The sequence below is a fragment of the Lagopus muta genome, chromosome 24 (assembly GCF_023343835.1).
Source record: "Lagopus muta isolate bLagMut1 chromosome 24, bLagMut1 primary, whole genome shotgun sequence".
Taxonomy (NCBI): domain Eukaryota; kingdom Metazoa; phylum Chordata; class Aves; order Galliformes; family Phasianidae; genus Lagopus; species Lagopus muta.
Window position 1 is genome coordinate 2,530,332 of NC_064456.1, and position 22,247 is coordinate 2,552,578.

Sequence of the window (22,247 nt, forward strand, 5' to 3'; positions counted from 1 at the left end):
CTGACATCAGAGCCGAGCCGCGCCGGGAGGAGGAGGAGGAGGAGCCGGCCTCACCGGAGCCTTCCTCTTCCCGTCTCCGCGTTCGGGGCCGGGGCGCACCGGCGGGGGGCGGCGGCGGCGGCGGCGCTTCTCCCCTCCCCGTGCCCCGCTCCCTGCGCCCGCCCGCTCGGCTCGGAGCCCTCCCGCACCCCGCGGCCCTCCTGCCGCCGCCGCCGCCTCCCGCCATGCTTTCCGGGGCGCCGCCGCCGCCCGCCGGCTTTCCCAGCCCTCCGCCGCCGCAGCCGCCGCCGCCCCCGCCTCCCGCAGCTCCCCACGGACCGCCGCCGCCGCCTCAGTTTCCACCGTTCCCCGTGAAGGGCGGCCTGCAGATCCGGAAGAATGCCATCACGGACGACTACAAGGTCACCACGCAAGTGTTGGGGCTCGGCATCAACGGGAAAGTTTTGGAGATCTTCAGCAAGAAGAGCGGGGAGAAGTTCGCCCTAAAGGTGCGCGCCGTGGCTCTCCGCACCTCTCTTTCCCCCGGGGCTCCCAGGTCGGGCTCCTCCGGGTCCCCGGGCGGTGCGGGAGGTTCGCTCCGCCCCGAGTCCCGCTCCTCCCGGCGGCTCCGCGCTGCCCTGTGAGCGGGGACACGGGCAGCGAAACTCGGGAACCGGTTCTGCGGAGCGGGCGTTCGAGCTGCGGGCGGCCCGGACAATGGGAGCTCTGCCTCCCTGCCCTGCTGCCCGTCCGGCCGAGTTGCTTTCTATTAACAGCGGCGGGATGTAGTTTTATGGCTTTTTAATACAAACAAAGCGAATAACATCTGCTTGTGCTGCCTTAGGAGCACAAATCCTTGTGGGATTTGTCTGGTGAGTTTGTTTGCCCCGGTGTTCGGATGGCAGACTGACCTGGGGTCCCTGGGCAGAGCTCCATCGGTGCCCACAGGTCTCCCAGGCTCCATGAATCAGCGCGTAACAGCAAGCAGCAACAGAACATTTCCGTGTTACTCTGCTCATCCATTGTGTGTAACTTGCTCCTTAGCATCCCCTGTTTAGCTGTGGACCTTACAGACAGGCATTTCGGTGATCCGGAGGTTTCCTTGTTTTGAAATCACTTGTTGAGGGAAGGAAGGCAGCAGCGTGTCTCCCTGCTGGAGAGAGACGAGGGGAAGTTTGTGGAGATTGGAGCTGGGTGATGCGGGTGCAGGCAGCCTGGGAGCACTGCGTTCCCAGCAGAGCTGCAGCTTTCGCTCACATAGGAGCTGTTCAGAACCTCGCTGTTACCCTGAGGATGGTGAAGGCTGAACAGATAACGGTCTGGATCTGTAACCCCCGCCTCTTGTTTGTAGAGTTGCCTCTCTGTTGCTCTCAGGGTTTGCCAATGTGAATGAATGAACAGGTGGGCTCTGGAGGTGCAAGTGGCGCTGCTAAGGTACGTGGGGACAGGATGGTGTGGAAAGCGTGTGGCGAAGGGGAGCCTTGTTCAACAGGGTGATGAAAGTTGGACTTTTCCTCCCCAAAAAGCAGGCTGTTTCCATTCGCCGCAGCCCGTCACGCTGCAGGGTGACACGTGTTGGCAGTTCGTTTGGGTGGAAATCAGCAAAATCCTCTTCTGTTTTGACAGATGCGCTCTTCGCTGCTTCTACAGTTGACTCAACCCTATAAAGCGTGGATCCGGCACTTCCCTTTTGCAGTGCTGAAAGGGGAAGGATGGAGCGGCGGTGCAGGGCTGGGTGACACCAGGGCTCCTTCTGGAATGGTTGGGGCTGCACTTTGCTCCCACTGCTATCAGAGCACAGTGCAGCAGCTGTCAGGACTTAACGCTGGGTGCTGCATCGAAAAGCATCTTGCAGAGCAGGGCTTTGTGTTATAAGTCAGAATGCCTGAGCAGCTCTTGGAGGGTGATGCTCCAAGATCTCTGCTTTGGAAAGTTGCTGGTCTTCTGCCCTCTGTCCCCTGTCCTGGCCTCTTTGCGCTTCCCTGATGCAGAGAGGAGTGTTCAGCTGAGCTCTCTGGCTTTTCAAAGAGCAGCACGGCTGCTGCTGTAAGCAATTCCTTCCAGCCCCTTAAAAACCGTTCTGGGGGGGGTTTGGGGTCCCAGATAAGCTGCCTTATGAGCACAGACCCATGGGGTGACAGCCTGGGATGCGATGGGAGCTGACTTCATCCATCCCTTGTTCCGCAGTTGGGATGATGTCTCTGTTGGGGACCTGCAGAGGTATTTAGATTGGAATTACTCATGGGCTGCATCAGTGTGGAATGATGACCTAAAGCAGGATGCACAGAAGTGATTGCATCGAGTCGTCATGTTTCAGATGATGCTTAAAAGAATTCTGATGGCCAGTAGCCAGAAGCCACAGCTGAAATCTCTTTGTGCCGCCTGCTTTGGTGGTGCAGCAAACCTTTCCATTCGGAACAGTTTCTTTTCACATTTTCTTTTCCAAGATCTCCTACATTAATGCAGTCCTGCGCTGGAGGGAAACAATTGTGTGTCTCCTTAGTGTTAATGGTGTCTTATGGTTACATCGTGCTTCCTTTTGGGTCAGGAGCAGCTATTATGTTGCTAAACCTAAACGGAGAGATGCGTTGAAACCAGCGTTTTGCTGAGGGTCAGTTTGCTTAAGAGCACTTTTCAGTGCTTGGGGAGAGTTTGAGCTCAGACTCAGCGTTCCAGCAGCAATGAGAACGTTACAGCCAATTTTCTTCCAGTGCAATGGTCCGTGGCAGAGATGCATCATTAAATGAAACAGTGCTGTGTGTGAGTTAATGGATGGTAGTTTTATTTGCTGCACCGTGCCTAGGTAAAACGTGGAGCTGTTCCTTTACTCGTCTTCTTGATCGTTGTTGTTTATTTCACTAGCTTCCTGCCCTCAGTTCTATTTTTCAGCATCAAGAAGGACCTAAAGCACTCAGGATTTCATGTGCAGGGTCAGAGATGCACCTGAGCTGCTGATCTCAGCCTGCATCTGCTGGGACCCTGTTGGGTGCACAGTGCTTTACTCCTGGGTGCTGAGCAGCGTGGGAATGTGAAGACTATAGAGAAGTGATGGATGGAGCTGAAACGTGAGGTTTGAGTGGGTTCTTACCCATTTCTTCCTTTTAGCTTGGTGCTGTTTATTATTAAGCAAAATTAGGCTTGTAACCTCTGTGAAAGTTTCTGTATGTAGGTCACTGCTGACCAGACTTGGCTGTGGTCAGGCTGCTGGCATTGTGTGATGCAGGCTGTGATGGTGGCACGGGGCTGCGAGCTGCAAATTCTGCTTTTAGCTCATCTTTAGGCAAGGGGCAGGAGGGAGGTCGCTGTCTGAATTCAGTGTGTGGCAGGGAAGTGGCAGGCAACCCAGACTGGAGAATGGGCCAAGTAGAGTAGGTGATGGCTTTGTTTCTTGGCTGTGTGTCACTGATGGGACAGTTTTCCTTTAAAATAAACCATGGGTACTCCTCACCCAAATTTCAGAGTAGGGGATCTTCGCCTCTTCCTTCAGGTGGGAGAGCCTCAGGCTGCCTGCAGGGCTGTCCCCTCTCACAGATGGGTTTTGGAGCATCCTCAGTGCTTCAGGGCATGTTTGCAAAACAGTGTAGGCCTCACTCAGTCTCATCAGATAAGGTGAGCAATGGTTCCTCTGATGGAGGAAGGAGCCCAGCACTTCTGTGGTTCGTTATTCTTCTGAGCTGCCTGTCCTGGAAGTAGGGCAGGCTGTATTGTAGCTGTGTCTGCACAGTGCTGGGGGTGTTTGTGGAGCTGGTGGGCTTGTGGTCAGCCGTCATGGCTGAGGTGTTGTATGAAGACACTTAAGGAAGCAGAGCACCCTATTTCATATGGCTTTCTCTAGCTTCGTTTGAGCTCATGTGCTTTATCCTTCATATAAGCCAGCTGGAAAAATACCCTCGAAGTGATGGACTGTGTGAATATCGTGGACTTTTGCTCCAGGGGAACAGAACACACGTTCTGTCTGCTGTACTTCTGCTCCTGTGCCAGTGGTGGGATTTTTGTGAGCTCTGCCATGTATTTTATGTAACCAGAAATGTCTTCGCTGTGGCTTTTTGTGCAAATCATAGCTTTAAAGCCTTGGAAAGTATCGTGACATCGCTGGGGCTTTCCCAACGCAGTGGTTTATTATCTCATTGACCAAAAGAGTTTACTGAGTTGAGTTTTGAGTTTGTTTAAACAATTTATGATCAGCCATAATCCCTTCAGATTACATTACATGTTCCGAACAGTCATATTGACAACACAGATAAACTGATAACAGCCTGGGAGCCGGGGGCTGACTTTTGCTTTGGCAAATGCTCAGGAAATGATAGGGCCCTTTCTCTTAATGACTGAATGCCTTCAGCCCCAGGGGCTTGTAAAGGAGATCAATGCTTCCTATGCTCGCAGGCTGGGAGGTGGGGGTTTACAGGGGTTTGCCTGAATGCGTGCCCTCGCCCCAGGCTCACAGATGACATCTAGATAAGCCCAGGGTCCTCATGCCTTGGCTGGACAGGACAGGAGAGCTCCAAGAGATCTCTAGCTGAGGAAGCATGGGGGGATGTGGGGGCTTGCTCTGTGCTGATGTTATGGGTGGAAGGAACCTGCGTGCTGTGCTCCCTGGAGGCCCCAGACCCACGTAAGCCTTGCAGGCTGCAGTCAGGCCCCTCTCCCAGCCCGGCGTGCCTGGCCTCAAGTTGCAGCATTCAGGCAGCATGAGCTCACCTCCTGGTTTCCAAGAATAACGCGCTGCCTCCCCTCCCCTGCGCCGGGCTGGCTGCTCTGGGGCTGCCCCTGGGGCCTCTCAGGCTTGTGCTCCCCCTGCCGTGGCATGGGGTGCTGCTGGGCTCCTCTCCCAGCTGTGGGGTGGTCAGAACCCATTTGAGCCCGCAGGTTGGGTAAGGAGAGTCTGAGGGTGTGGGTCCATGAGGATCAAGGCAGTCCTTCCACCAGCCCCACGGACACAGCGATACCTGATTTATTTGATTTCTTTTCCTTAATAAACCCGCTGGAAACCCAGGCTGGTCCAGGTGGGTGTCCTGGGATGAGGCTTCAGCACGATCTGGGCTTCTGTGCGTCCTGATCATCACCTCTGGGCAGCTGGCATTGCTCCTTTGCAGCGAGCACCCTGCGTGCAGGGAGCAAGGCTGAACCCAGAGAGCTCCAGCAACCTTGTATGCTGTGCTGGGAGCACGTGGAGCCTGGCCACGGCTCAGCCTCGAGCCTGATGCTGCTGGAGAGGACGGCGTCATCTTTCCATGAATTAATGCATCGTGTTGGTGCGTGGCTTTGCTGTGACAAAGGAAATTCTCCCAGCGGAAAGGGCAGGTGAGCAAGTGGGCTCAAACAGCCTGTGACCGTTGCGGTGTTTGCCGTCATATGTAATGAGATTATTTAAGCTGTTGGCATCAGGGATGCATGTGATTATGCGCCTGGGCACCCAGCAAGCTGCAGTCTAAACTAGAGATAAAGTTCAAAATACAGTCTCAGATCTGAATGTTCCTGGGGTGTCCAGCCAGGCGGGCGCTCTGCAGTTCAGCTCCCATAAGCTATCCCAGTTTGGGATCGTTGGAAGGACGGGCTTGTTTTCTCCATCATAATCGCATTTGCTCTCTCACTCTGCACCCCTGCCTGCAGGCAGCTCTCTGGGCCCTCTTGATGAATTTAGCCCTTTCGGCTCTCCTGTCCTTAGGATGGCGGTGTGCATGAGTTTGGGCTGTCATTGCCGTGTGCCTTTCATTCTGAAGCAGACAAAAGCTGCACAGCAGTGCAGCAGTCAGGGCTTTGCTGAGGGGCTGAGACCTCCAGTGCTTTTCAGGCAGCCCCATCTCTGGGTTCTTGTGGGGCAGATGTGGAGCATCCTCTGCTCTGACTCTGCAAAAATGAGCAGTTCTCAGTCCACTTTCCTTGCCCGTGTCCTCTAGCTCTGAAACATGGTGTAGAGCTCATGTAGCCTCTTGAAAGGCTCCTTGGACTCCATGCCAAATGTGTGTTTTCAGGGAAAGAGCTGGAGCTGGGACTGCTTGGAAATTTGGCAGCGTGTTCCATCAGCCGCAGTAATCGCGGCTGGAGCTGATAGGTGCGGGTGGAAGCAGGGTCAAGCAGCACTGCTCGGAAATGGGCACAGCATCCCACTTGTCTTATCCTCAGCTAGGCTGGGGGAAAGCATGTGCAATCAGATCTAAGCCAACAGGGAAGAATGTGTGTTATCTCCAGCTTGCTGTAAGAAAAAATAAACGGCGAGGAAGGCTGGTCTGGTAGCAAGACTGTTTTTATTTTAAGTGGTAATGATAGCCGTGTTGTGTGTGCAGTCTTGAAATTCAAGAACAGGTTTAATAATTTCTGTATCCATGTGCATTAGCAGAAGGGCAGGATTGGGCTCGCTGTCTTTATCACTGTGGGTATCATGTCCCTTCCCCTTCTGACACAGCCAGGCTGCAGGAACCATCGGAGCCCATGTCGGCCTCCTCTCTCAGGCTCTGCTGCATCTCCCTTTTCCTCTCCAGCCATTTCGCAACGTCGCCGCTCATGAGTCTGAGCAGATCTCTAAGAAAACATGGGCTGCTGTTGCACAAGTTGCTCTGCCGCAGTGCTGGATGCCTTTCCGTGGGTAGGAGTGGGTTTGCTGGGAAGTTTAAAACCAAGCTGTCTCCTGGAAGTCATCAGAGCCGGACGCTGGTGTTTTGGGGTTTGTGCACCCTGTGCCGTGGGCTAGGGGTGGGTTTCCAGCTGTGGCACACAGCGTGTGGTGCTTTGCCCATGGGAAGGAGGATCTGCGGAGCCTGCCTGAAAATTCCCTGGGGAATGCCTTCATCCGGCTAACTTGGGGGCTTGCAAGATTCTTGCTTTTTTTTTTTCTTCAGTGAGTTTCCCTGCAAGGAGGAATCTGTTCCCAGCACCAGGGACACGAGAGAGAGCAACCGCCCTGCGACTGATGGGAAATTCACTTTGACCCTTGGATGGAAGTTCAGAGCACAGGAACTCTCCCTGCTTTCCTGTCTGACCGTGTAAACATGCAGCCCTCTCCCACCAGCCAGGCTGCCCCATCTGGGAGCTGGCCACACCTCGCTGCTTGGCTCTGGTGACTCAGTGGCTCATTCTGTGTTAGCATCTCCCTCCTTGTATCCCCCGTTCGTGCTCTTTATTCTGCTTTGGGGATGGAACTTCCAGTGTGTTATCATGGGGGAAGAACACCTCCCTGCCCATGGCACAAGGTGGCTTCTCTGGAATCGGTGCAAAGCAGGACCCAAGAGCTGCTTCCCCTCACCCTGTGCCTGTGGGTCCATGGTGAACCAATGTGTTGAGCTGACAGTACCAGGTTGGTTTGGTTTTAGGGGCTGGGGATTGTCAGGATGAACGGTCCCAGACAGCTCTCCAGATGCTGGGGCAGTGGCAGTAAATGCAGTGATAGTTTTTGTTTGTTCGTTTGTTTTCACCTTTAAGTGCCCCTGCTTTTTTTGCTTTTATCCTTTCATCCCCCTGCCCATTGTAATGTAGCAGGCGAAACACTGGCTGTCGTACTTAGTAAGAAAACAAGGAACTTAGTACTAAAAACTGCCTAGCAGTGGGACACTGAGCATCTGTGAAAGGATCAGCAAGTCTTCCCAGCGTGTGCATGTTCTCGCTGTGTACTTAAAAGATGCAAGCAGATAAAACCTCAGCTATTGACTCCTTGCTCTGCAGTGCTGGACCTCTTCGTGGGAGCTGCTTTTAGACACCAACATTTCCTTCTCAGTCGTGGTGAGAGGGGAGAAGGTTTTTCCTCTGATGGCGCTTTTGGAGGCGTGTGCGTCCCGGCGCTGTGCTGAATTATGCATGCTTGCGGGATGAGGTATTCCGAGGTTACGGCGCTGACCGGGCTGCTGAGCCCCGTCCTGGCTCTGCCAGACCTCCCTGCCTCCCTCTTGCTCCCCGTGCCCAGCGTGGGGCTGCTGCTAGTGCTGGGAGAGCTAATAATAGCAGCTGTGTCCTGAGTGCTTTAATGAGGTGCCAGCAGGATGCGAAAAGGGCTTTTTAAAATAGAAGTGTAACTGTGTTTTCCCCTCAGCTGGAATTGTCTCAGGATGCCTGGTGCAAAGGGGCTGAGCTCTGCAGGGGGGGTTGGGAGCTGGAAGTGCTGAGGGCTGGGAGCTGGGGTGGGCTTGGTGGGGCTTCCCACACGTGGGGACAGCTCGTGGGTGGCAGGAGGCTCCTGGCCTCATTGCGGCCCCAAGGCCTCTTTCAGCTCCAGTTGCTCTGCAAGGCCACGTGCAGGGATGGTGGAGATCTGCAGGGAGGCACAGCCTGCTGCTTGAGGGGCTGCCAGTGGGGCTGCTTGCTTGTTCTCATTGCATTCCTTTGAGGTCAGGATTTCCTCTGTAATGCTTCTTGCTCCGGTGCTCAAGGCTCCACGTGCCCATGGATTGCTTTGGGTTGGAGGGTTGCTCAGCTCTTAACCCGTGTGGGTTTGTTGCAAAACATTTGCAGCGTGCCACTGTACAAACTATCTTAGGGATCCTGCAGAATGCGAGGGCTGCGGGATATCCCCGGAGCAGCGGGAGGAGGAGCAGAGCAGCTCTGGGAAAGCCCGAAGAGCTTTTACGGTGTGGAGCGGAGGACAAAGGCGGAGGAGGGCGGTCACAGCTCCGGGGGGAGCATGCTCAGGGAGGCAGCCGTGGGGCCCCTGCTTGCGCAGACAAAGGCTTGTTATGAAATCTCCGTGTTGCTCTTGTTCCGACCTTCCCCCTGCACAACACAAAACCTCCTTTCAATAGCAGCAGCGGCCGCTTAACGCAGGAGCTGGTTACGTAGGGCAGCAGCCAGCCCTGTGTCCCTGGCAGCACCCAGACCACGTGGGGATGGGGAGGGGGGGAGGAGGAGAGGGGATGGGCACAGCTCATCCCAGGGCATTCCCACATCCCTAACGTTGGTTTTGGGTATGGAGAGGGGAGCTGATTGCCTCTGGGGGGATGTGGGATGCGTGATTGGGGTGCAGGGCTCTGAGGAGCGGGCTGCTGTTGTTGGGGTGTGTGTCCCTGGGCTTGGTGTCAGGAGGTGCTTGCTGACTGCTGGTGTTGACAGAGCCTGCCAAGGGTACAAAATGCTCTTAAACAAATCACCGTGAAGAGGACGGAGTGATGCAAACGTGCTGTGCGTCACTGAGCTTCAAGGGCACGTAAATAAAACCTTGGTGATGCCCTGAATGGTGATAGGAGCTTTGGGAGCGCTGCGCTGCATCCTGTTGGCTTTTCTCAACCCATCTGGGAGAAGGAGGCTTCTCAAAAACAGATTGAATAAGTAAATGTGGGGTTCTCTGTGCAGCCAGGTGAAGGATTGCTCTGAAGCTGCGGGGGTCAGTGACCCAGAGGGATGCTCCGAGCTCCTGGTTCTTGCTCAGGGCTGGGGCCACCAGTGTGTCTGCCTAGGGGGATCCCTATGGACACAGGGCTCAAGCTGGCACCCTGCTGTGGCACTGAGATGCTGCAGTGTGGGCTGGAGCTGTGGATTTTCAGGCCATGCGTGCTGCCTGGGGAGGGAAGTACAAAGTACGTAGGTCAGAGCCGAGTTAATGGTTTACACAGTGCTTGCTTCTGTATTAAACACACCCGTAAATATCAACCACTTCCTATCATAAAGGACATGTATGTGCTTTTCCATTCACGAGTGCAGCAGCTCTGATAGGAAATCTGATTAGACACATGGCTTCAGGGCTGGGATCTGAAGGGTAGGCTGGAAGCAGCCTTAAAGGCTCTGCAAAGAGATGGTGATAAGGAGACTGAGTGTGAAACACCGGCTGGCCTCAGTGCAGCTCATGTGAGGGTGTTGTTCACCCCTCCCCAACTTCTCATTTTCCTTTTGCTTTTTGCAGTGCAGGCCTGGTGCTGATGGCAATGCTGGTCTCTGTCTGGCCCCAAGCCAGCCAGCGCTGTCCCCTGTCTGTCCTTCTCACCCGGTGTCACAGTGACTGTCAGCAGGAGGTGACCTGAGAAAGGGATGAACAGCATTTGGGGCATTCTGGGGCCCTTTCAGCTGTATGTGATTTATGCCCTGCTCAAGCATCAGTCCATGCTGCTTCTGCTAGAAGAAGCAGAAGCAGGCTGGGCTAAGGTATTAACACACAGTGAAAACCCTACTGTCTCATTAGGACAGAAGAATAATGAGTGAGTCACCAAAATTCAGTATTTCTTCTGATGCACGGGGTGGCGGTGAGAATAGGATCATCCCCAGACAAAACCCAGGAACCGAACGGTCCTCTCGTGTTGTTTTTCTCACATACACGAAGCAGACACTCATCATTTGTCTCTATTAAGCGCTGCTGCCTGCCGTTGGCGTGCCGTCGCTGCGAGGCTCTGAGTCAGCAGGGCTGCCTCGTGCTGCCATTTACCTGCTCTGACTTCTCCCATGAGTTCTGCAGCCCCATCCCTGCGCTCTCATCCTGCTGTCCCTGCTGTGCTGGTGCCCTGGGTGCTTGCATGGGACCATTAAATTGTTGTACTTGGATTTTGCTGCAGCGGAGCCAGGCTTGCTGAGCAGCAGCATCCCACTGCATGAGGCCCTGGCAGGTGGCTCCTGGTTAAGCCACAGCCTTTTTGCTCGTTGCCTTTGTGAGCCCGGATGGCCTTTTGTTGCTGCCTGAAAAGCTGAATAGCTGCCACATCTGTTGTGGGTGAGGAAAGGCTCAGCAGATGCCCTGGGTTGGGGGCAGCAGGGTGGGGGTCCTCAGCGTCCCCCTGCAGCGGGACCAGCCTCAGCTGCGCTCCGTGGTGTTGCTCAATGCTTGCAATGCTCTTCCTTCCGGGATTTTGCTGGCTTTGCTCTTGCAGGGCTCCTTGTGAAAGCATCATGCAATCACCACAGCTCTTCCCACGGCATCCTGCATCCTCTGCCCGCTTGTGAAACTGCCAACTCACGTTGGCATCGCCAGCAAAACATGTGGCCACAAAGGCGTGGGGGCTGCAGGAGATGTTTGAAAGGGAAAGTAAGCAGGGAGGAGGAAAGAGCCCAGGAAGCTGGGCTTCCTCCCTGCTCTCCTGTTGCTCTGAGGTGGACTGTAGCTGGTGGGGGCCTGGGATGCAGCTGTGTGGGGCTGTTGCTTGGAGGGTCCCAAATGGTGTGCTGCTAAAAGCAGCAAACAGAAGTAGGAGCTGTCCTGGTGGGGCAGGAGCTCTGCAAGTGTGTTGGCAGCTGTTTTGTTTTGTTTTGTTTGTTTCTTTTGCCAGAGCAAAGTGCGAAGCACTGCTGATGGGAGAGCAGAAAAATAAAGATACATCTGGCCGTGGCAGCAGGCCGGGGCTGCTGTTAAATCCCTGAGCTGTGGGATGCCAAGCAAAGCATGGTCCTGCCCTGCTGGGTGCCTGCAGGGAGCTCCCTGCTTCCACCCGCTGTGACTCACACACACGACATCATGGGGGGTGGTGGGGCTGATTCAGCTCTGTCTGTGTGTGGGGGGGAGGAACCAGAGCATGTTCTGTGTGTGCTCTGCTCCCTTCCTTCCTTCCTGGCTCCCACCCTCCTCCCTGCAGCACACTGAGGGTCTCCAAGCGCTCTCAGTCACTGTAGAGTTTCATGTCTGACGCTGCTCTAAAGACATGGGCAGCCCAGGCCTGGCACCATGGGCTGGGGGCAGTTAACTCTTGAGCATAAAGTGCTTTTCCCATTGCAGCCTTCTCTTTGCAAGCCAAGAAATATAAATATGGCTGTGCCCTGGATACCAAAGCTAAAATGGGGACATGGGCAGTGTTACCAAACACCCAAATATGCTGGACGTAGAGCACACGTGACCCAAATGAGCAGCAAAATACAGAAAAATAGTTTTGTTTTGGAGCACTAAGATGGTGTTAATGGAATGTGGGGGCAGTGGTTAAAGACCCGAGCTACAGCTGGGAAAACCAGGGCTCGGATTGTAACTGGGAATGGGGATAAGCCAATCTTTGTCACTTTCCATGAATGTGTGGTGCTGTGTTTTAACCTGGAATGGGAAAGCATGAAGGTTTGTTGTTGGCTCTGCAGAGCTTGTTGGAGGGCTCAGCACCAATGGGTGCTGGAGGGCAGGAGGTGGTGGGGGTGGGGATACGGGATGCTTTTATAATGGTTTGGGCACTACCATGTCCCTTCTGCGTCCCCCTTCCCCTCCTACCTCCCTGTGCCTGGCCCTTAGTGGCACCAGGATCATTTCCTAAATAGACCCAATCATGTCCTTAACGAGGCTGGCTGTGCTCTTCCATCCCATAGCCAGCAGGAAGCCGGACTGAGGCTGGCCTGTTGACTGAGCTGAATGGCAGAGGGTGTTTGGGAGGCCATCAGGAAGCTGTTTGCTTGCCTGTGGGTGCCTGAGTACAAAAGCAAATGTCACAAAAGCAAATGTCAGGGCTGTGCTGTACAGGTAATGGAGGTGGCTGCCTCGAGCTCGTTAGGAATACAATTAAGCTCCCTGAAAAGCTCTTTAAAAATTGGATGTATATTTTTGTACATCTGGTTGTCTTGCTTAGAATTATTCTGTCTGCTTCCTGCTGTTCAATTTTCCCAGCGTGCAATTACTGTTTTATTTTTTTTCCCCTTTAAACTTCCTGACTCCCCACCCAGGAGCAGAGCTGTGGATCACAAAGCTTTTCTCCAGGCCCTGGTCCCAGCTGTGTGCTGCTGGAGATGCAGCAGCCTTTCCCCCACTGGCTGTGATGCTGCAGAGCGAGGTGTAGAAATACAGCATGATTTTTTCCTATGGCCAACCCTATTCCTGGTGCCAGAGCCCCCAGTGCCAACCTGAGGTCGGGGCAGTGTGTACTTTGCTCTGCCAAACCCAACCCCAGAGCTGCTGAAGGCAGGAAGGAAGATGAAATACACTCAGGATAGGCACAGTTGTTGCTCTATATTTAGCAGTATAATAATTAAGGCTGGTTGTTTATCCTGACGAACACGGTAATTAATAGTCTGTGGCAGCCTAGCAAATCCTTCCTGCACCTGGGAACTGTGAGTTGTCTTTGGGAAGGGCAAGGGCCTCATTAGAGGGCTGCTGCTATTTGGGGAACATCTGGCTACTGCTTTGTCCCCTCCTCGGGTGCGTGTGCTTTGGGCTCGTGGCCTCTGGAGCTGCCTGTGTGTGGGGCCCTGAGCAGAATGACCCCACCATGAGCAGAAGGTGAGGTGTGGGGCCAGAGGTGGTGGCTGGATGCAGATGTTGGCCCCAAGGATCAATGCCTGTGGATGGGCAGTGTGTGACTGCCTGGGGAGGATTTTGGTGGCACACGGGGATGTGATGCTAACAAAGCTGCACAGGGAGAAGCTGCTGGTTGGTGTTCTGGGCTGCAGGAGTCTCAGATGTGACAGGGGGAGATGAGGACAAGTGGCTTGTGCTGATGTAAGGATGTAGGGGAGAAGGGTGCAGAGGAGCCCTGGGTTTGTGGGGGAGCTGAGGAGTAACGCACAAGCATTACATGTGTGTAATGCACAAGCCTGGCTTCTGCTGGAGTGCTGCGGTACTGCAGTGCTCCCTGCGGGGCCAAGGGCTGCAAACGGGGCACTTCCAGGCCATCTGCCTTCCCTGGAGCTGCTCTTCATTGGCTTTTGCTATCCACCAGGATCACTGGCGCTGGATCAGGAGCGCAGCTGAGGGTTAACAGGACGGACTGCACTCTGTCACCCCCCCCCCGGGTGCTTCTCGGGGTGGTGGCTTTGCGCTGCTCCCGCTAGATGGAGATGGAGGCATTGCATGCGGCACCGAGCTGTGCTCACACGGTGCCTGACTGCTTTGCCTGGGCACGGTGCCTGCTGCTCTGCTCCTCGGGGTGCTGAGCTGACGAAGTTCTGCCTCTTTGCAGATGCTGCAGGATTGCCCCAAGGCGCGCAGGGAAGTGGAGCTGCACTGGAGGGCGTCGCAGTGCGCACACATTGTCCGCATCATGGATGTCTATGAGAACCTCTACCAGGGGAGGAAGTGTCTGCTCATTGTCATGGAGTGGTGAGTGCACTGGGGCTGTGTGATGGGGAGGGGTGAGGTGTCCCGCTGGGGGACACTGATGCTGTGAGAGGTGTTGCACTGTGATGTTCAGGACGGACTTCCAAGGTGCTGTGTGCCCTGCACTGGCTCTGAGTCATTCTGAGAGCTTGCTTGGGCTTCAGGCCTGAGTTCTGGCAGCAGATGGGTCATAACCAAACTCACTTTGGCCGAGCAAAGCCAGACTCAGCACCAGGTGCTGGCACCCAGCAGCGCGGTGCGGACAGCAGCACCACAGCCGGCAGCGCTGCTGAGCCAGCCTGCTTTGGGTGGCTGCTTGATACAACATGGGGAGGAGGAGGGATGAAGGGGAAAGTATTGAAACCACATCCCAACCGCAGCTGTGATTTAATACAGCTTTCTTGCCAAAACCTCTGGCAAGCTGGCAGGTTGCCTTGGGGGGACAGAGGGTGCACGGAGAAGCTTTGGGATGGGAAGAGGCTCTGAGAACCATATCAGGACCTGGGAGCTGCAGGTGGAATAGGCTGGGATGGGATGGGATGTCTGCCTGCGTAGGAGGAGAGTGGTGGAGTGATGAGCAGTGTGTCCTTAAGGTGGGGACAGTGGGATCTGGATGCTATTGTGGTGGCTTCCCCCTGTCCAAGGGATGCTTAGGATGCAGCTCCATGCACAGTGCAGTGTGACCATAACCACGTGATCTGCGATACTCCCGGGTGGTTTGGTGCTGCCCATGTTGCAAGATGTCCAGCTTGAGATGCTATCTGCACCAGGAAGGCCAGGAGCTGTTTCTGCTTGAATTAGATAAGGCTGAGACAGGAAGTGCTGTTATCCCTGTTCTCATGGATAAGTGATCCCTGATCTTATCCTTGATCTGACTTGGAGCTGAGCCTTTCCTTAGGGCACTTGGGGAGCCCGTGAGGCCCAGGAGCCATTCCAGTTTCCCAGCCCCTTCCCAGAGCCTTACCTGTGAGCTGCTCTGCTGCATTGGAGTCCATCCCTGCCTCTCTCCATCCCATCTCCAAGCCAATGTGAAACATGCCATGCAGATCCACGGCTAGAGCTCAGCTCTGCACCCAGCCTGTTGGGATTTAGGAGATGTCACCCATTCTCATGTGGGCACATGGAGCCCTGCTATGCAGCCACCTGAGCTCAGCGCTTCGCACAGCACGGGGTTTCCTCACCAAGGAGGCCGTTGTCTCGTGAGCTAAACTAGGCCAAGAAGTACTCTCGCCACATTAGAACTTTTTGCTGTCTTTACTGTAAATGTGTTTTTGTGGCTTGGTGGGCAGACCACGTCCGTTCGTGCCTGGCATCTCTGCAGCGCATGCGAATCCTCTGCTCCTCTCATTTCTGGAGCACCGCTGCCTAGAAGTATCAACCTCAGAGTGGGGATGGAGAGGAGGTGCATCTCTTGCTGAGCTCATACAGCTCTTGGCTGGGCACCAAAAGGTCTGAGGTTGCTTGAGCTGGGGCTGCTCACATGGCCTCCCTATCCCTAACCCTGCTGCTTCTCTTCCAGCTTGGATGGTGGGGAGCTCTTCAGCCGGATCCAGGACAGGGGAGACCAGGCCTTCACGGAGCGGGGTATGGTGCCCCACAGTGACCTCTATCCAATCCTTGGGCAGTTTCTTGCTCCTTGTAGGAATGTCCCATTCCTTTGTATCAGTATCAGGGTTTTGCATTTGGGGAACTCCAAGTTTGGGTGCCCAGCCCTTGATTACAACTCCAGTTCTTCTTGCTCAGTCAAGAGCAGAGCTAAGGGATGTTTTCACAGCATCCGTTGCACTCCAGCACAGAAACACTGTCCCCAAATCCATAAAACATGAACTCTGGGGGTTGTGGTTTTATAGGGGACGCATGATCTGTAGAATCACTGCTTGGGGAGGGAGGTTTCAGGTAGAGGAAGCACTTTTGGCTTTGACTCCTGTTCTGAACAGTAACCTAGGGGACAGTGCCTGCTGTAAGTCACCTACAAATGCTTTTATTGGTTTCCTTGCTGCTTCAGAGGCCTCGGAGATAATGAAAAGCATTGGGGAAGCCATCCAATACCTGCATTCGATCAACATCGCGCACCGAGATGTGAAGGTAGGAGCGGTGCTGAGCCCTGCAGCACTGCTGGGGCTGTCCCCAGCCCTGCCCTCACCTCTTGTCCCTTGTCTTCCCGCAGCCGGAAAACCTCTTGTACACCTCCAAAAGGCCCAATGCTGTGTTAAAACTCACTGACTTTGGCTTTGCTAAAGAAACCACCACACACAACTCCTTGGCCACTCCGTGCTACACGCCGTACTACGTGGGTAAGCTGCTGGGGGCTGAGCTTTCAAGTCAAGCAGGGATGAGGGTGAGGGGACCCCTCCTTGGTGGGAACTGGAGGGAAGCTCAGGGGGACCATGCTTACTGCCTGCAGCACAGCCCATCAGCTCTGCACCCACCTAATGGTGAAGCATTTTTTGGGACAGTCTCTTGCTGGATGGCTTTGTACTGCTTTTGGGGTTTGCTGCTTTTAGGGTGTAGCTTTGCTCGTGCTTGCAGGGTGAGCTGCTCCATGCATGGTACTGCTGCGTGCAATGCTTGGCACAGGCACTGCATGGACAACACCGTTGTGCCTGTGCTGCAGCCTCATGCTGCAAGGTGGCACTGGCCCTGTGCATTGCACTGGAGCTGCACTGCCCTGAGGGTCTTTGTCTGCACCCCAAAACTCACTCTCTTGTCCCTCAGCCCCTGAGGTGCTGGGCCCGGAGAAGTATGATAAATCCTGTGACATGTGGTCCCTCGGCGTCATCATGTACATTCTGTAAGTCAGCCATTCCCTCTCCATCCTGGTGGGGTGTCCCATCACCTGCTGCTTCCTGCTGGGAGCACACACTGATGCTGCCCCGCTCCATGCAGGCTGTGTGGGTACCCCCCCTTCTACTCCAACCATGGCCTCGCCATCTCCCCTGGCATGAAGAAACGAATCCGCATGGGCCAGTATGAGTTTCCCAACCCCGAATGGTCGGAAGTGTCGGAGGAAGGTAAAGCCTGTTGTGGGGCCATGCAGGCTTGAACTGGGTTGGGGCATTTGGGGGGGCTGCGTGCAGGTGTTTTGGGGCTGGAGGGAGCTGCCCTGGGACCTACCTGTGCCCCCTTCTTCTCCCCTTCTTGCAGTGAAGCAGCTGATCCGCAACCTGCTGAAGACGGACCCAACTCAACGCATGACGATAACGGAGTTCATGAACCACCCCTGGATCATGGTGAGCAGTGGGATGTGCTGGGATGGGGGCTGGGATATGGGATGGGGATGGGGCACCCCTTGCTGATGCTACTCTGCTCCCCCCTTGCAGCAATCCATGCAGGTGCCCCAGACCCCACTGCACACCAGCCGTGTGCTGAAGGAGGAGAAGGATCTATGGGAGGATGTGAAGGTAAGACTCTCTTGAATTGATTTTTTTGCTCCAAAAGCTCTGCGCTCCGGGCACTGCCTGGTTCTGCCTTCCCCTCGTGCTGGGCAGGTCCCGGATTACAGAATCACAGAATCACAAGGTTGGAAACGACCTGCAAGATCATCCAGTCCAACCACCCTCCCATTCCTATCAGTGTCACAAGCTACTAAACCATCTCTCGTAGCTCCTCATCCAGGCGCCTCTTGAACACTGCCAGGGATGGCGACTCCACCACCTCCCTGGGCAGCCATTCCAGTGCCTGACCACCCTTTGAGAGAAAAAGTTTCTCCTCATATCCAACCTAAACCTCCTCTGGTACAACTTCTGGCAGTTTCCTCGGGTCCTACTATTTGCCTGGGAGAAGAGGCCAGACCCTTTTGCACCACAGCCTCCCTTCAGGAAGTTGTAGAGTGCAATGAGGTCTCCCCTGAGCCTCCTCTTCTCCAGACTGAACAATCCCAGCTCCTTCAGCCGCTCCTCATAAGACTTGTGCTCCAGACCCCTCACCAGTTTCGTTGCCCTTCTCTGGACACGTTCCAGGGCCTCAGTGTCTTTCTTGTAGTGAGGGGCCCAAAACTGAACACAGCACTCGAGGTGCAGATTGAGCCGATCCACATTGGAATTGCAATTCAGTATAAAATTGCGATGCAAATCACAGTGGATGGAGTGGGCTGGAAAAATGAGCTGCGGGTCCATTGGTCCCATCCTATCATTTCCTTATGATTGGGACTGAGGGAGGTGTGCGGGCAGGGTCCCTTGGGGTCTCTGTGGGGTCTCACAGCAGAGCTGATGGGGTGCTGTGCTCTGCCCACCCCTGCAGGAGGAGATGACGAGCGCGTTGGCCACCATGCGAGTGGACTACGAACAAATCAAGATCAAGAAAATCGAGGATTCCTCCAACCCTTTGCTGATGAAGAGGAGAAAGAAAGCCAACCCCGCGGAGCCTGCTGCACTCCCACACTGAGGGCGCCTGCACCGCTGGCCCTTGAGAAAGCAATAACTATATATATATTTTTTTTAAGACAAAAAAAAGGACAAAAAGAGGCAGACTGTGATATCAAGCGCATGGAATTCAGACGTTTATACCAGACTAGTTATTTTTAGCTACTCACCTGCGTTTCTGACCTTTCTGGAGCAGGCGATGCCCCCCATCTGATCCACGCTCTCCAACCAGGGGGGTTTTTTTGTCCTATAGGTGAACGACGCTGATAATTGGATTTTATTTTTTTTTTTCCCTTTTGTGAAACGTTTTTGTTTTTTATTTTTATTGTGTTTTTTTTTTTTTTTTTTTTTTCTTTTTTTCTTCCTTCCTTCCTTCCTTCCAAAGACATGGAAATTCCTGTGGTGACCTTCCTATAGGGTATCTAACATATGTATTTTTTAAAACTACTGTAGAGCTGAAACCCTGACAGCGTGTGCTCCCTGCGTGGAGCGCTGGCTTGAGGCAAGCTTTGGACAGAAAGCAGCCATGGGGGGGTTGATGGGTGGCGTGCTGTCTCCCTGGCCTGGAAATCTGCTGCTTTTAAAGCATGCTTGGGGAAAAAAATGAGGAAAAAAAGTATTTTTGGGGGCCTGCCCTGCCTTGGAAGCCTTGCTGCTCGCCGGGGGGCACAGGGCTCTCCGCAAGCACCGCGTGCGTCTGTGCTGCTGTCTGTCCATACGTGGCTGTGCGTCGGTACGGGGCTCACCCCCACCCTGTGCCATCCAGTTCTGACCTCAGGGCAGGCAGGGGGCCGGGTTTGGGGGTGCTCCCCCCTGGTCTCCCAATCTGTGCAGGGCAAGGATGCTTTCCCCCCTCCCCCCACCCGCGTGATGCTGTGCTGGGGGTCCCCGGGTGATGGAAGGAGGGGATGCGGTGGTGCAGGGCTGGGGTCTTGCTGCCATCCAGTGTGGCTCCTGTGGGGTGGCTGGGAGCAAAGCCCCCATCCCCGAGCAGAACAGTGGCGCTGAAGTCTTTAATCCATGAGTTATTATTATTATTATTATTTGTCACAACGTTTCACTGCATTTAATGTGCTCGGGGAGAAAGAGAAACGTTTTTTTAAGGCCATGTTTAGTTTTTAGGTGATCTTTTAGACACTGTATGCAATTTTAATTTGTTTTAAGAAACAGTTTTTATCTTATATATATATATATATATATTTTTTTTTTTTTTTTTCTCCCATCTGTTGGCTTATACTAACCTTTCTGGTCTGCTCTTCGGTCCTTTGGATTAAAGACTCTTATTGCGTCTCCCAGTCTCTCCTTGCTCGCGTGGCTCCAGGCCAAGTGGCTGCTTGGCAATGTCCTGAAATGGCTCCTAAGCAGCTGGGCTCCCCCCAGAGTGTTCTTTAGGGACGCAGTGCTGCTGCCCCACTCCCAAAGTCCCTTTGTGTGGGGATATGGTGAGATCTGGTGGCCAGGTCTGCCTGGATGATGCTGCAGGTGGAATTTCTTTCGTGGCGTTGCTGCTGGGATGGGGGGTTTTGGGGCCATGGGTGCTGCACCCAGGTGCCGGCAGGGGGAAGTACACATCCGGAGTTCTGGTTGTGCTGTGGGCACTGAGGCACGCGTGGTGCTGCCACTGTCCCCTCTCTGCTGGCTGCCGTCACAGCAGGTGATGCATCAGGATCTGCAGGCGCTGGGAGCTGCTGCTGCTCATCCCTGTGCTTGGCTGCAGCGTCTGCAGGTGGGGAGGAGTTATCAGCACCCCCCGTGTTGCCCTCCTTGTGCTTCTGGAGGTGGAGATGCTGCTGTGCTGCTCCCAGAGGTGCCACTGCGGGCTGCTGTCGTGCAGCTGTGCAGGAAGGACAAGCGTCAGATCCCAAAAGGTGCAAGAAGGAGTTCTGGCAACCTCCTTCCGTCATCTTTGCAAGAGCCAAGAGGGGAGGAGTCATTCTAACTGCCAAGTTCCAAAACAGTGAGCTCATAGCTGCTGTTTGCACAGCGCAGCTCTCCCCACGGAGCGGAAATGTGGACTGTACAAACACGCACTGCACCCAGAGGTGTGAAGCACAGTAGATCAGCTTTGGGCTCAGCCCACAGCGGCCGTTAGTGCTCAGGCTTGCGTAGGTTCAACGTTTTGGAAAGAAGTTCTTTATAAACAAACGTAATCCCAGAGATAAAACCCCAGTGTGGGGTGGGAGGTTGGCATTTTCTTTATTGCTCTTCCTGCCCTTCCCTGCAGATCGCTCTGGAGGGGCCCTGTGCACCCCGACTCCTTTTTTCTGTCACCGCTTTCTGTCTGGTGAGGTGGATGAAACCAGAGCTGTGTCTTTTCTGTAAAGATCCTGATACTAAAAGGAATAGTGGGGTTGGTGTGGGCGGCGGGCGAGAGCGGGGACTTACTCACACGGGGCCATATTTTGTCACCTTGGGTTCGAAAGCAAAATTTTGAGTCAGATTTGTTCACAAAGTACTGGAAGTGAATAGAATGAGGAGGATAGGAGAGGGCGACCGCGAGCTGGGGAGATGCATGGTGGTGTTTTCTATTATACCTGGGGAGAGCATCCTCTCTGAGAGCTGATGGGGCTGATGGACTCAATCGTGGGAGGAGGTGCTCCTGTTCTCCTGCTTTTCACAGGGGAAACCTTTGAAGCCCTGAGTGAAGCAGGGACAGCAGGAAGCCAATCTGTGTGAAAATGTTCATTCGCTCCTTGTAGAGGTGAATGCCAGCACCGTGCCCCTGTGCTGATGTCACCCAGTTCACCCTAAACTTTGCTTGACCCTAACAGCAGGCAGAGGTGGCTGGTAGGCACTGGAGGCTGGGATGAGGTAAGTGCTGTATCCCACCCTTGGAAGTTGCATCAGTGACAGCGTGCAGCTCTGAGTTGCATGGCCCCAGTGCGCCTTCCCTCAGCACCTCCTCTCCCATTGCTCTTCATCGTTCCAAGAACCCGCGGTTGGATTCTGCTCTCACGTTCCTCCTCCATGCCGCTCTCCCATTGCTCTGAGCCCATCCTCAGCGCTGCTGTTAAAATAACATCTGCCTCGTATTCAACCTTTGACCAACCTCACCCATCACGTCATCCCCATACGTGTGTGCTGTGACGTCGGTGCCCAACGCTTCACGTAAACTCGAGGGCCCGTCCGTGTTATGTGCTGACTCTAAAGGAACATGTGAAAGATTCACCGCAATTCTTCAATGCTCCGTAGGAAAATGAGACCCACCTTGTTATTTTGGTAGCAAACTTCCTGCTAAGAAGCAGCAAACACATTTTTCTCTCTCTTGCAGGGGATCGGTGCTGATCAAAAACCTGGCGCAGCTCCAGGGGGACCGTCAGCATTTGCTGCTACCTGAGAGATGAATCACGGAGATCTCATTTCCTCGTTCACGATGAGCAAAGTGCCTGCAGCTCTTGCAAGGGCACAGATGAGGCCTGGGCTGCTCAGGGCATAGCATGATGCGTCCATCTCCTGGGGTGTTGATCAATACTGGGCAGCCCCAAAGGGACGAGCTGTGCTGGGGATGTGCAGACAGGAAGGTGCGTTGTGCAATGGGCAGCAATCAGAGCAGCCCTGAGCACCGTGCACCCTTGGCTGTTCGTGCCTCCAGTTTGCTAATGACAGGGGTTATGAGTTTTCCCATGTGTGCGCTATCGTAAGCTGTTCTCAGTGCAGTGGAAGCTAGCCACAGTCTTCTGTTGGCTGTGCAGGCTTTGCCTTCGTTGCGTTTCTGCTCTGTTGGTCCTCAGGTGTGCTCTGCACAAGGCTCAGGTTTTGCTTCTGTGGTGTTTCAGAGCTGTGCTGGGATTCCTTGCAGCAATGTTTGGAGCTGCCCCAAAACAGATGCAGGATGGAGCTTGGCCGTTTCTCCTGGTCTGGGGCCACTTCATAGGCTCGTGCACTGGTATGGCTGAGTTGCCAATTAGGCTTTCTTGAGTGTTTTAATTAAAACACCAGGCATCAGTCTTGCTTGACCCTATGGTTAGGTGGGTCCTGCTGAGTGCTTGCTAAATTTGAATGTA

At 54.3% G+C, this 22,247-nt stretch overlaps 1 protein-coding gene across 1 annotated transcript; it reads left to right on the forward strand.

Annotated features, from left to right (window-relative positions):
- MAPKAPK2 (MAPK activated protein kinase 2) lies at nt 1–19,534 on the forward strand. Its single transcript, XM_048926127.1, has 10 exons — nt 1–488; nt 13,746–13,885; nt 15,402–15,466; nt 15,888–15,967; nt 16,050–16,176; nt 16,598–16,673; nt 16,769–16,893; nt 17,027–17,112; nt 17,203–17,283; nt 18,122–19,534. The coding sequence occupies exons 1-10, from the start codon at nt 225–227 to the stop codon at nt 18,263–18,265; spliced, it is 1,188 nt and encodes a 395-aa protein (XP_048782084.1). The 5' UTR covers nt 1–224; the 3' UTR covers nt 18,266–19,534.
- The last annotated feature ends 2,713 nt before the right edge of the window (nt 19,535–22,247 follow it).